At 43.0% G+C, this 15,001-nt stretch overlaps 2 protein-coding genes across 2 annotated transcripts in view; one reads left to right on the forward strand and one right to left on the reverse strand.

Moving 5' to 3' along the window:
• si:dkey-174i8.1 (arylsulfatase I) overlaps positions 1 to 15,001 on the reverse strand; it is a 49,954-nt gene that overhangs the window by 32,405 nt on the left and 2,548 nt on the right. The gene's annotated exons all lie outside the window — the stretch shown is intronic.
• Positions 10,608 to 13,531, forward strand: LOC133509836 (clumping factor B-like). The gene is made up of 3 exons (XM_061837241.1): positions 10,608 to 10,709; positions 10,828 to 10,866; positions 12,722 to 13,531. Exons 1-3 carry the CDS (start codon positions 10,640 to 10,642, stop codon positions 12,976 to 12,978), a joined length of 366 nt encoding a protein of 121 aa, XP_061693225.1. The 5' UTR covers positions 10,608 to 10,639; the 3' UTR covers positions 12,979 to 13,531.

A 15,001-nucleotide genomic window follows, 5' to 3' on the forward strand; every position in this document is an offset into this window, starting at 1 on the left:
TATATTAAATGGAAGCAAGACATTCATTCAATACTTTTTTTTTCTGGCAGTTTTGAAGCTTCTTCGGGACGGAGGCGTGCAAATCACCAATAGCGATTAACCCATATCACAAGTAGGCCGTCTTAATTTGGCTCTTAAACGTCACTTTGTTTTGCGTGAAAGTCGTACGCTTTTCCGTCTCATCATTTGACCTTTCCCCCTTTTCAAATAAACTGCCTAAAGATGTTTTGTTTACAAATGTTATCAAGCTTGTGGGCTGACTTTTTTTTTTTTTTTGGTACAACTATCACATGAGAGCTCTTTGATGTGTGCACAAGGGCACATGCTGATGCACTTGGTTTTAAAAATAATACTTCAATATCTGATTTTAATTTTTTTTTTTATTTGTTTGTTTGTTTTCTCAGTCTGTCTGTAACAGAACCAAATTGCCGCCGGGGAGGTCGGGGAGACGGTTCGGGACATACACGTAATTCTTTGGACGCACGCGAGGCGGTTTACGACTTATCAAGGGCTCCGGTTCGATCAACTACGCTTTAACTGGACCTCAGCGGCCAGATGTAGCTTCCTCTCACGCAAACGACGATAGAACCACTAACTAAACCGGAGAGTTGTGTCAATATTGCATTTTCAAATCATCCAATAAATGGCAGAACCAACCCCCAAAACGAGATGCTTGTGATTTTCTGAGGGCCGTATGCTAGAGCTGGCGCGGTTCCTGATTTGGACCACGGTTGGGACTGATAAAAGGATTTGCTTATTTTAACAGGTACCCAAGCTCCCGGTTATTGTCTGGTAAATAATCACAAAGGTCACTTTTGCGCAATTAAAAGGAGAAAATCAGGAAAATGACGTTTGTGCGCGTGTTCTTCATCTGGAGACACAAACTACTGTAGACAACATCGAGCAGCCTCTCTTCCTCCTTAGCGGCTCCGACGTCTCCTTTATTTCTCTTATAGAATAAATAAATCCCGTTTTAAACATATTACTTCCCAATTTGATGTCAAAATGTATTTGCGTTTAAAAAAAAATAAAATGTGCCTACTACTCAGACTGTTAGCTTGAACACTGTAGCCATATTCTTCTAATCTCAGTGCAACTACGCCGTGCTTTTACCGTTTCACGCCTAGTTGAATTTTTCATTTACGTTATATTTTTGGAATCGATGAGCCGCTCTCAATCACAGACCTGTGATCGTCATTGTATCCATGCGAAATGATATCATTTCCATGTGAGTAGGTATGGAAAAACCATCTGAGCCAGGGTCACAGATGGGATTTTGTAACTGGGGGGCAGGGGGGGGCGGGGGGGGCGGGGGAGTATAAAGCAGATACATATAAATGCTTATGCTGCATATCTCTCCTTTGAGAGAGAGACTTGATTGAATTTGACTCATATCGCAAATCATCTTTTGCCATTGAAATGAATAGAAATGCCATTAGTCTGTCTTACAGCCCAAAACAAACGAAAAAAAAAAAAGTTGTACTGTGGACTTCAATGAGAAAAATAGCACTTGACTATATTGTACTTTGTAAAAACGTACAACACTTACATAAATGAATATAATTGAAAACAATTAAAGAGTTCTTGTCAGATTGGATCAATGCAATGATTATTGTGCTGCTCTTTCTGGTGGACCTCCCAAATTTCTTTCCTTTGCCGCCAGGTGACAAACAACATCTAACAAACTCCTCGCAGCTTATCTATACGTCACTAATATTAGTCGTTTGTTGCGGAGGATAGAAAATATGGTACGGAGTCCTCTGATATTGCTGGTGTTGTGTGCTGCAGCACAGGTTTAAATCCATCTGTTGCTCAAACATAGCAGATGTATTTAGCATTAGCATTAAGCTAGCAGTGTTAAATGCTTTGTGGTTCTTTTAAATTGTCTTTGTTTTATGTTAAGTTTGACAGTAAAAATTAAATGGGAGTGCCGATAAACTGGGCGGGAAGGTGGATCAGCTGGTAAAGTGTTGGCCTCACAGTTCTGAGGACCCGGGAGAACATGCAAACTCCACACAGGTGGTTCCGGGATCGAACCCTGGACCTCAGAAGTGTGAGGCCAACGCTTTACCAGCTGAGCCACTGACCCTACATTATATGACGCAAAAAAAAAAGATAAGAGCTAATTGTTTCCTGAACAACGATGGCTGAACTTGCATTGTCAATCACTTTCATAATCAAATCATAATTTGAGATGTGATTAGAAAAGAAGGCAAAACCACACCGCTGAATTTTCACAAGTCATACAAAAAAAAAAACACATCAAACATGTTTTTAAATGGCTCTCCATATACTGTATAAACAGTAATAATGGTCAATAATGAGGAGGAGTTTAATAATAAGGAGGAGTTATGAGGAGGAGGAGGAGGAGGAGGAAGAGGAGGGCGTTATTGGAAGTTGTTTCAAACACACCCGACGTTTCTTTTATCTCTGCCATACATTTGTTGCGCTGCGCTGCATTAAGCAAGAACAAATCATGCGAGTTCGCGTTGTCTTACTGCTGCTGGCGCTGGCGGCCATGACGGCCTCTTCCCTGGATGACGATGATGAGGATGAAGGTACGCACCACACATAGACTGTGGAAAAAATTGGGGGGTGTGAAATTTGGGAGGTCCACAAAACCCGATGACGCTACACTCGGTAATGTGACCTGAATATTTCCGACAGGAGTGAACGGAGAGGACGGCGAATCGGAGATCGCGGCTGAAGGTGAGTCGTCGTATTTCCCAACGTGCGACCCACCACCGAGACGCGTGCGTGTTATTCCAGCGTTCTCGCGATGGACAAAATCTTGACCACGTTCTGTTAACCGGCCAAAAGAGTGCTTGGCCACTTCAAACCGAAATGGCATGTCGACATTCATGTGTGTAATATATATGTAATACACACACCCGTGACTGGTTAGCACATCTGCCTCAGAGTTCTGAGAACCCGGGTTCAAATCGTGTCCTCCCCCCGTGTGGCATTTGCATATTCTCCTCGTCCTCCAGTTTCCTCCCCAAACACGCGTGGTAGGTTCATTAAAGGCTAACTTGGCTAATTGTGAATGCAAACGGTTCCTCGTCTTTGTGTGCCCCGCGATTGGCTCGCGACCAGTTGAGGGTGGACCCCGCCCGTCGGCCTAACTGAGCTGAGTTTGGAGCCAGCACCCCTGCCCATAATTGTTTTAATAAACACAATTTATGACCCGGCATGCGTCGAGGTGCCAGGGGCACGCGACACACAATTCTACTCAGGAGCTTGATCAATACGCCTGAATTATTTTTTTGCAGGCAATTATACCCAAGGAGGGACCTTCATCACACGCGAGGCGTTTGGCTCTGATCTTGATGTTCCGTACCATAATTGTGTTCTTGCGAATTAGCTTGATGGCGAGTGATTGAAATTTTGCCGCCATGCTCCTCCCACATACCGTGACAAACTCAATTACTATACCACTTAGCTTCAATCGTCTGTTCGTACAGTACGACCTCGGTTCTCCACCACAATCCCTTCCAGAAGGCAGCTAGAGAAGTGATTTGTTCGAAATCCAAATCAACATTTCCCATTACAATTAATGGAAAAAGAAATAATGCGTTCCAATCCTAAAAATAGGCTTCTTAAAAAGTTTTTTTTTTTTTTTTTTTTAGCTTTTCCTGATAATATACTGCACAGTAGAAATACACGTACAGTTTAAATACTTTATATAATGAAATAATTTAAGAAATATTTATTCTTTGCTTAAAATGTATCCTCTAGAAGTAGAGTAGGCTCGGCTGGGAGTGCGTTGCCATATCTATGAAGAAAAAAAGGGGGGCTGCAGCAAAAAGGGCATTTTTTTTCCATCTAGGGCAAAAAAAGGCAGGTGCTAAAGACTATGAGTAAATGTGGCTGTCATTACAATATGTTTTTATAAATTACACATTTTTATATGCTCATTAAAAAAAAAAAAACGAGGGGGCGTTCAGAATTATGACATTTTTTATCCAGGAATGCAGGAATGTTTTGAGTTCTGCCAAATCATTTTAGTTCGGAGTTTTTTGTATCTCACTCAGCACTATTAACTGCTACCAGACAAAAAGGACTTGCCTCAAGTACAAAATGGCTGACATTGACCTCACCGCCTTGCTTTCTTTTACAGAAGACGACTTGGCTGGTGAGGTTAAGCCGCTGCCGGACGGTAAGCGTCCTCCCGTCGACTGCGTCGCATTTTTTATTTGAATTATTACACTCCTGTTTTGCAGCGTCACTGTGCACTGACGATTCAACAATCACCTCGTCATCCTTTTCTTTCCACAACACACCTACGAGCAAGTGTTGTGATTTGTGCAACGCTTATGAATGTTTGGGAAATCAATCTTTGAATCGTTAGCAGACAACCACGCTTCACTGAGAAACAATCTTGTTGTGGAGAGTCGAGAGTCCGTCAAGTGGACGCCTCTGCATCCAGACTGACAACGAATGGCGCACAAAATCACGGCTCATCATAATCATATGCAAACAGTTGAACGATTTCTTTGCAGGCACCCAACCAAAGGAACGGGAGGAAGAGTCCGACCAAAACGTCCAAGGTGGAAGGATCCGAAGAAACGGAAAACCACGCCGTCACAAAACGCAAGGATGACTTTAGGGAAGATTGCCAAAATGATTCCGAAGAAGAATTTGCCATCCTTCAAAAGTGAATAAATTCTATAATCAAGTTTTCTTTGGCTTTTAAAAAGTTTCCAGGTGTCTTCATAGCACGTGATAGCTCCTCATCCACCACCCCCCAAAAATATACAAAATCTTGACTGGTTCGGGCAAAACTTTTTACATTGGATTTTTAAAACTGTGAATTTTTGAAATGAATAATTCATATTATCAAACAACCGATCCATTTTCTTTACCACTTATCCTCACGAGGTTCGCGGGGAGCGCTGGAGCCTATCCCAGCTGTCAACGGGCAGGAGGCGGGGTACACCCTGAACTGGTCGCCAGGCAATCGCGGAGCACGTGGAGACTGACGACAGCCGCGCTCACAATCAGACCTATGGGCAATTTAGAGTGTCCGATGAATATCACATGTTTTTGGAATGCGGGAGGAAACCGGAGTGCCCGGAGAAAAGCCACGCAGGCACGGGAAGAACATGCGAACTCCGGAGACCTCAGAATCGTGCCGCCTTATTAAACAAGATTATTCATAATTTATGTGGTGCAGAGCCCGATGTCAGGGGCTGTATCCAACAGGACTTCTCAATTGTTTTTTTTTTTTTTTGCATTTATGCTCAATTAACGACTTTTGCTCTCCTCACCCGTGCGAGAGGGAATCGCAGAACCTTACCAGCTTCATTTCTTTCTTTCCCACGACGCTATAAATATATATTTGGGCAGTACAGTAGTGTTTAGCTGGTGTAATTAATAAGACTCGAAAATGATCTAATTGTGTATCATCCAATTTTCAAAATTGCTGCCGCATTTTACTCGGATTGAAGTGGCAATTCTTATTAATTTGACACTGTAATTTGTGGAAAATCTTGTCACATTGCTACTTGGAAATTTTGACACCATGGGCCACCGTATGGTAGATGACAAAAAAAAAAAAAAAAAAGTTAACAGTTTCCTGAACAAGCAGATGTCTAAACTTTGTAAATGAATATAATGCCGCAAATTGCTGTGGCATTTTACAATTTGAGATGTGATTAGAAAACACAACAAATGCAAAATGCTGCATTTTGCCCAATCCAATCCCATCCTCAAAAACATACCAAACTAGTTTTCAAATGGCTCTCCAGTACCGTACACTGCGACGGTCAGGAATGAAGTCAATACCGAGGAGGAGTTAAACCTTTAACTCGAAGCGAGCGGTTGGTCGGGATGATTCAAAACGCACCCAGCACGAGCAAAAACTCTTCTGGTGCTCGTCGGTGGCATACAGCTCGTCGGGCTCCGTCGAGCAAGAGGAAATCATCAGAGTTGACATCGTCTTACTGCTTCTGGCGCCGGCGGCCGTGACGGCCTCCTCCTTGGATGATGATGAAGGTATTGTACCCTGTTTCGATGTAGAAATTTGGTACGCTGGACTTGAATATTTGGTTTTCTTCCAACAGGAGTGAACGAAGAAGACGGCGAATCAGAGATTACGGACGAAGGTCAGTCATCATATTTACCGAGAAGAAATGCTGCCCTTCGTCAATTTGCCTCACCCGTTTATCAAGCAGTTCATCATTTTAATATTGTATAAGGTGGTACACGCGCCCGAGTTTGGTGCGGGTACCGTGGGATCGATTCCCGCTCAGTGATGGTGTCAATATTTGCCCTGTGACTGGCGACCAATTCAAGGTTCCACTGTGCCTTTTGCCCAAAGTGAGCTGGGTTAGGCTCCGGCACGCTCGTAAGGATAAGCGGCTTGTCAAATGTATGAGTATAGTATCATCATACAATGGATATAGCATTCATTATCTGAGCCGCTTATCCTCACAAGGGTGGCCGGCGTGCTGGAGCCTATCCCAGCTATCAGCGGCAAAGAGGTGGAGTACGCATAAATATTATACACACACACACACACACACTTTTCACACCCCCTGAAATTTATGTGGCAGCCATTTGGTTAAATTAAAATGATTTTTTTTTTTACTCCTTATTGTAGAGACAGCATCCCATACTGACAGGAAGAAAACAGAATTGTTGAAATGTTTGCTGCTTTATGAAGAAAAGAAAAGCTGAAACATCACATTGCAAAGAGTTATATGAGATAGGGCGCCAGGACCCTCGCAACCCTAGTGAGGATAAGCGCTATGGAAAATGGATGGGGTGGACACTCAAAACCGTTAAGACCTCTCAAAATGGCAGACTTCTTGTGTCTTTCTGGGCATCTTGAGACGTTCTTGTGCGTTGTGTAGCCAAGTACCAAATCTCATAATTGTCTTAATTAACACAGTTTATGACCAACACGCCTGTTTGCGCCATGCGTCCAGCTTGCAGGTGCAAGTGCCAATTCCACTCAGGAGCTCGGTCAATACACCCAAAGCAATAATATCCAAGGTGGGACCTTCGTCACACGCGAGGCTTTTGAATTCGATCGCGTGCACGGCAACATTTGCTCAGTGGCAAGTAAGTCATCAAGATTTTGCCACCGTGCTCCACCCACATTGGATGACAAATGCTTTATGATTTAGATTTATCCATCAGTTCGTATGCGTCGTTTAAATTTGATAACAATTGGACAAAATCTGCAGGACATCTTGGTCTTAAGGGAGACTTTCGGTCTTTTCGGGCAATTTGTTGAGATTCATGATGGTCACGTCTACCAAATTTTAACCCTCCTGAGTGAAACTCGCTTCGGGGGCTGAAGTTCCAGACCTCACCTGGTTCTTGTTCTATCTTGCAGAAGACGACTTTGGCAGCGAGGACAGTCTGCCGACGGAAGGTAAAGCCTCAGATTTTCAAGAACGATGAACTGCGATCTAGCGTTGGAAAACTATGTCCTTCTTTGTCCCTGACATTTGCCTTTAAATCGCTACTTTTAAAGAAATTCAGGAAGCAACATTGTCAAAAATTAAAACAGTTCCCCATTGCCGTCCAGCAAAATACACAAATCATAAAGAATTAATATCCATTCCGGTTGAAATCACTCGGTGTTGGTTATGCAGTCTGTCTCTGAAGTACGCCGGAGCAACCAGGAGGGGGAGACTCAGTATTAGGAACTTGACAACTGCAGTCTGTCAAGTCAAGTCAAAGTCCGTTCAGCAATCGGACAAAAAGAAAAAAAGGTGACGAGTTGGTCTTCATCCCTGATGCCAAAAAATTAGAAGCAAAACAACAGAATTCCTGCATTTTCGCCCGTGGATTCCGTCGACCATAGACCAGTCTATCGAGTTCCGAGGTCCTAAGGAATTCCGGATAACTTTCAAATATAGCCTTTTGTGGAAAATCTTTTTTTTTTTTTTTCCCCATCAAAGAAAAGCAACATGTAACAAATCTAGCAACATTTTGCGCTGTTATTAGAAATTTACTGAGACTTGAGACTCCCTCCAGTGAACCTCTCTGCATCCAGACCGCAAATGAACGGCACTGGCGCGTACATTCAAACAATTTAGCAATTTTTTTTTTTTTTGCAGGTGCCAAACCGGCTGAAGAGGAGGAAGAGTCTGACCTAAAAGTCCAAGGACAAAGGAGCCAAAGAAGCAGCCGACCACGTCCGGGCAAAAATCGAACAGGATGACGGAGGAAATTTCAGAGAAGAAGCCAAGGAAAATTTTTGCTCTGCTTTAAAACTGTTAACCAACAAAAGTCATTAAATTCCAAAATAAACCTTTTGGGGTGTTGCATTGAAAAATGTTTCCAGCTCTCGTCAAAGCAATCATCCACACGGGCAGGGGTGGGCAAATTCCCAACTCAGGGGCCAGATTGGCAAATTCATTCATTCATAGGTGAGGTTGAATAAATCATAATAATAATAATAATAAATCATTTTGACAAAAGTTAAAAAGTGTGCCAAAATGTGAAATTGTTTCTTTTGAATAAGAAATGATCTGAATACATTCTGTTTTCACAGTTTTCTTTCAATTTAAAAACATTAATTTTAATCAAATGTTTCCCTCACATTGTTAAAGTATATTATTCATAGAGTTTTAACTTAATGGCAATTTTACAAACCAATGATGAAACAAAATAAATGTAAAATGGTATCAGCAGCGTCGCTCACTTGTCTACCGTATGCCACGATCACAGCAACCAAATCAGCTAACTCTGTGGTCCCCCCCACCCCCCCAAAAAAAAAATGTTTGCAGGGTCCCGCTTTTGGAGATGAAATTATAAAGATATATTGTCTTGACTTCCTGAAGTTATTACAGCGACTAGTGTGGGCTTGTGTGCTCTGGAGTCAAAATGGCTCCACCTGCTGACTGAAACTTCAATGAAAACTGTTCATAGTAGTCCTCCCTGTCATAACGCCAAAGCCCCCCACCTGGGACACACCCCTTAGTTTGAAAACCACTGAGGTAACTAGTACTGATACAAGTATTGGTAACTAATCCTGACAGACATGGGCATCAAATTTCGGGTGCGAAGGAACACGGGCGTGAGGGGGCTGAAGGGACAACAAAAATAATAATCATTGAAAAATCTTAATTTTGGCGGCACGGTGGATCAGCTGGTAAAGCCTTGGCCTCACAGTTCTGAGGACCCGGGTTCAATCCCAGCCCTACCTGTGTGGAGTTAGGCATGTTCTCCCCGTCCCTACGTGGGTTTTCGTCGGGTGGGCTCTCCGGTTTCATCCCAGATCCCAAAAACATGGCAACATTAATTGGACACTCTAAATTGCCCCTAGGTGTGATTGTGAGTCCGGCTGTTTGTCTCGATGTGCCCTGCGACCAGTTCAGGGTGTCCCTTGGCCCCTGCCCGTTGACAGCTGGGATAGGCTCCAGCACTCCCCACGACCCTCGTGAGGATAAGCGGCTAAGAAAATGGACGGATGGATGGAAATCTTCATTTCTGTTCTTAAAAGTATGACAAAAACTCATATTCTTTGCAATTTCATATCGCCTGTCTGTCTAGGATTCTAATTTGGTGACACAAACCTACGAAAAGGAGATGATCCAGAACCACAGGAAATGTCCAAAATGTCTGCTTCAAAGCAAAATGGCAGACTTCCTGTGTCTCATTGGGAACGGCTTCTTGAGACTTTCTTGTGTGTTTTAATCATGATAGATAATTGCACCAAATGTCATCATAATTAACAATTAGTTGCCAATTGTCTCAACTGTGCTCATATCGCTCACACCTGTCAGAGACATTAGTGCGACAGACAGACAGACAGCATAAATCATGAACTTTGTCATGACAGAATTTTTGGCAACAGCGCCAACTTAAACAAAGGGAAGAACCTGCATGACGTTTGGCTGTGATGTGATTGCAAACTCTGATTATGTTCTTGCAAAATTAGCTTCAAGGCAATCATGGAAAATTTGCCGCCACGTTGCACTCGCACATTGTGACAAAAACGTTGCCTTCGTCTCCAAGATGGACTTCCTGCGTCTTTTCAGCCATTGGCTCTTGAGACTTTTTCTCGTTGGTCTACTCACGATAGACGTGTCTTCCAATTTCATGTTGCAAAGTGGAACTGGCGCCAGGGACTGAAAAGAATTTCAGATGCGTGTGCGTTTAGCTTCGAGAGCAGTCGCAGAATGGATTGAACTTGTATCGCCGAGGTAAAAGCGGACAGTGATTGTCGGACGGCGCTCGGGCCCCTCGGTCGGCCCTCAGTCGAGCAAAACCTCCTCGAAGTCTCGAGAACAACATCAAGCCGAACCCTAAACCAAGGAGATAACATGCCTTTCGAATACCATTCACGTGACATTCTTGTGAAACCTTGAAACTTGAGATCCCAATGACATGACACAAAGAAAGGGTTGCAGGCAGGAAAGCTGGAGCCTGTCCCAGCTAGCGGACTACGCCCTGAACTGGTCGCCAGACGCAAAGAACTCGTTTTTCCAATAGATCCCGTTTATTTACAGGATTGATAAACCACGCTGAACTCGCGCTCGCGTGCAACAAGGAAGCGAATAACGAAGACGGGCTTCACTTGAAGTTGATGGACTGGAATTTCAAAATATTTCGAATACACCCAGCACGGTATAAAAGCGCTACCGTTCACATCTGTGCCATCAAGCAAGGTGACATCATGAGGGTCTACGTCCTCGTGCTGCTCCTGGCGCTAGTGGCTGTGCCGGCCCGGTCGACGGATGGGCAACGTACGCTCCTCGTTTCGCACAAACAACGGCTGGCGCGGCCAAAATATAGGAGACGGGAAAACTTGAGAACGACTGTATGAATTATAATGATACACGTTTGTTTCTGTCCTTCCAACAGGAGACGAGTCAGGAGCTGTAGTCGCCGACGCGGCCGGAGGTGAGTGATCGAACCTGCCACGGACGGCGGAGAGTCTTCCGTTCGCACTTTCGCATCACCCAGTCCATCAAATAGTCTGTGTCATTTCAAATCTTTACAATGACTCTCTTTGCATTACCCCTACAAATCTCCACGGTGGCTGCTTCAAACCAAAATGGCAGGCATACTACACAATTGGTTTTGTTGCTCACCAATTGGCTGGCAACCAGTTCAGGGTCCGCCCCGCCTCCTGCCGTAGGATAGCTGGGACAGGCTCCGGGACACCCACGACCCTTGTGAGGATAAGCGGCTCAGAGACTGCATGGATGGGTTTGTTTTTGTCTATTAAAGTATCAGGCTTGTCTTTTTCTTTATTTTTGTCCATGGATTTTGAGCCTTCTCGTCGGAGAGCTTTGGCTACTTCAAAATCAAACTGGCAAACTATTTTTGGGCGTTGGTTTTGTAGACTTTTTTTTTTTTGTGGGCCTACCGACGATACACGTGCCCACCGAATTTCCGTGAGTTAAGGACTACTAGTTTTACGACTCTTGGAAAACTCGGGAATTGCACTACTTTGGTTGGGTATCCCTTTGACGTTTGAACGGGTGAGGCAGAGCAGGCCCTCCCACATTTTTCACATATTGCAGACAACGAGCTGTCTTTTCATTTTTTCCCCACTCGCATATAGTCTTAAACCTCCCACGCCCTTCTAACACAGTCATACTTGGCAGCGGTTTTGTCTGCAAGCTACATTGTTGTAACAATAAAATGTGCAACGATTAATTGCGAACTAATGGATGACCTATTTCATCAATGATGAATTCTGATAATGGATTAATCATTTCAAGACCTCGTTGAACGTCAAATTATCCAAATCCTTGGTATCAACCTCTGAAAAAGTAAACAATATTATAGTTTACTGTTACAATAATTATTTTGCTCTAGGTATTATTCTAATAAGTATACGAATTATATTAATTGTCAAGATAAGCGGTCAAGAAAATTGATGGATAATAACAAAGCAATAAATACAACTAATTTTATTTCTAATAATAAAACAGACGGACGATATGTGTGTTTCATCCAAATAAAACATTTTCAAATGCATAATCTTTTACTTTGGAAAAAAATCGTCAACGTTTTTACCTAGTTTCTGACATTCCAGATCAAACCAATAAATGAATCGTAATTTGCGTTTGTGCGTGTTCTGCACTGTCATCTTGAAACGATGTCCTGTTTTTGAATGAAGCGATGGAAATTTAAAAAAAAAAGATTTAATCCAATATGCTGATTATGGAAAAAAAGTGACAGATTAATTAAAAAAAATAGTTATTTGGAGCCCAAGTACCACTTTAGTGAGTGATGACAGAACTAATAGAAATTTCTATAACAACTTTGTCTTTGTCCACAAGACCTAAATGACCCTAAAATTTAAAGCAAAATACCAGACTTTCAGGAACGGCTTCTTGAGACTTTTTTTGTGGATCTACTCGTGATAGACATGCCTACTAAACTCCACTTCCCTCAGGAATGCAGGTCACATAGGGTAGTTTAAAAAAAAAAAATAACAATAAAAAAATAAAGCATTTCATGGTAAGTTAGGGTTAGCCTTGCAGGAATCACGGGGGATCCACACAGACATATATTCTTAACCCTATGAAACAAAACTATTAGTGCCGTACTAAGGAGCTCAGACCGTCTCAATGTCAAGTCTATCCGTTTCTGTTTTATACTGCCCCAGGATGGCCAAGACAAACACACACTTGTTACTTCATGAAGCAAAGCTAGAAGAATATTTGGAGTTCTTATTGGAGAACTCTTGATAGTCACCACTGGCTAATGTAACCGTACACACAATTCTAATATTTCTTCGCAGATGCAGTTCAAGACGCGGAAAAGTCCAGAGTAGTGTCTGTTGAAGACTCCGAGGGAGAGTCCGACGAAGACTACGAGGTAGAGTCCGAGGGAGAGTTTGATGAAGACTCAGACGAAGACTCCGAGGGAGAGTCCGACGAAGACTCCGAGGGAGAGTCCGACGAAGACTCCGAGGGAGAGTCCGACGAAGACTCCGAGGGAGAGTCTGAGGAAGAGTCTGACGGAGACTACGATGAAGAGTCCGACAAAGATGACTAGGAGGAGGTTAAGAAAGTGACGAAGGCAGAGGAACAAGAGGATCCCGAGGAAGACTTGAAATAAATGATTAAAGATTGAAAAGTGCGCATGAATCGTAACAAAACAGCAGCTCCGCTCCAATTATACTTACAGGCTAACGGTGATTATTTGGGGGATTTTGGAACCCCCGAATCCCACAAAAATGTAACGTTCATAAAAGTCCCCTCTGTGGCTTAACATCCCTGCTCTGCTTCTAATTCGGAGAATTTTACTTCATGTAGCTGTTCTTTTTCTGTACCTGTTTTACCGGGTAACACGAGGAATTCAATTGCCCAATGACCTTGGTTACCCACCACCCCCCCCAAAAAAAAAAAATAATAATAATAACGCAAGTCAATGTAGCACCAATCGGTATACTATGAAGAAAGAAAATAAAATTGAGTTGCCGCCCCCAACACAACTGCAAGCTCATCGACATCGCACGTTGAATTAAATCATAAAATCCTGATGCGCAAATGGTTTAATCATTTTCATGCTACTTGATTGTGGTGTTGTTTTTCATTTCATAAAAAAAAAAAAAAAACATGCTACAAAAATGTATTTCCTTTCATTTGAAAAGGGAAAGTTCATTGACAACTTCAACTTGTAAACTGAGCGACCGCTGGAAAACCCCCGCGGTCGAGCGGCGACTCTCGCCGAGGTTGCTGCGGAAATTGCAGAGAAAATACTTTTGCATCATCCCTTCCGTGGGAACTTGGAACAGGAAGATGACAAAAACCTTTTTGTGCAAATGACATTCACTCGAGATCATCTTTTGGCATCTTATCATTTCTGGCGTGATTACAGAACAAAAGAGAAACGATTTGCTGCGGCTTCTCGTGCCAGTCCCCCCCCCAAAAAAAACAAGCAAAACTTGTTTCAAAAATGGCTCCTCGACTGTGTACACTGTGCAGTATTTATGTGGCTGCTCACGCTCGCCTTGTGTCAGCCCGCAAGGTGGGAAGCCACGTAAACACGATCTTTTTCTTATTCTTTTCCTTTCGGCTTGCCCCGCCACTGTTTCATGAACTTTGCCCTTCATCCTAGCGGAGACTCTTCTGTCACATAGAACACCAGACACCTTCCGCCAACTGTTCCAACCCGTTTCTTCACTTCCTTACCACACTCACCATTGCTCTGGATTGTTGACCCCGAGTATTTGAAGTCGTCCGCCTTCGCCATCTCTTCTCCCCGCGGCCTCGCTCTTCCCCCTCGGGAAGTCCGGTTTCCTCCCACATCCCAAAAACGTACGCTAAATTGTGACCGGTCGTTCGTTTCTATGTGCCCTGCGATTGGCTGGCAACCAGGTCAGGGAGTGCCCCGCCCCCTGCCCGAAGACAGCTGGGATAGGCTCCAAGCACGCCTGTAACCCTTGTGAGGATAAGCGGCTCAGAAAATCGACGGATGGATGGAAGTTCCCCAAGTAACCGATAAAGCCAAAGAGTGAAGGAGATCTGCTGAGAAATAATCAAGCAAGTTTTACTCTAATATGAAGGTGTTTTTTGAGCCAATTTCCAAAAGTTGATATAGACTAAAATATTTCCCAAAAGGCGGGGGGGGGGGGGGGGAATTTGTCATCTTATTTTCTAGATTTGGCTGCATACTGTACTCAGACTCAAGTAGCCATTTTAATCAGACTCAGTCTTTTAATATTTCTTTTCATGTTTGCCACTACAAGTTCAAAACAGCTCTTTTTTATTATTATTTTTTTAACTTTTCCCTAACAACTTTGTTTCTGAAGTAATCCGTCTTTGTGGGCTGAATTTTTTTTAAAATATTCCAGTAGAATTTTAGCCTCTTTACACCAAAATGGCAGACTTACTGTGTCATTTGAGGCCTAGTTTTTTGAGACGTTTTTTTTGTGGGTCTTCTCATGATACCAACAATTTTCATACTGGCTTTGGCGGTTGGACAAAAAAAATAATAATTTTGTTTAATTGCATGTCATCAAACTCTGTGCCCATTTAGGCTAACTAAACGCAATGTCTTTTGCGGTCATGAAAAA

This window comes from Syngnathoides biaculeatus, chromosome 12, assembly GCF_019802595.1.
Source record: "Syngnathoides biaculeatus isolate LvHL_M chromosome 12, ASM1980259v1, whole genome shotgun sequence".
Taxonomy (NCBI): Eukaryota; Metazoa; Chordata; class Actinopteri; order Syngnathiformes; family Syngnathidae; genus Syngnathoides; species Syngnathoides biaculeatus.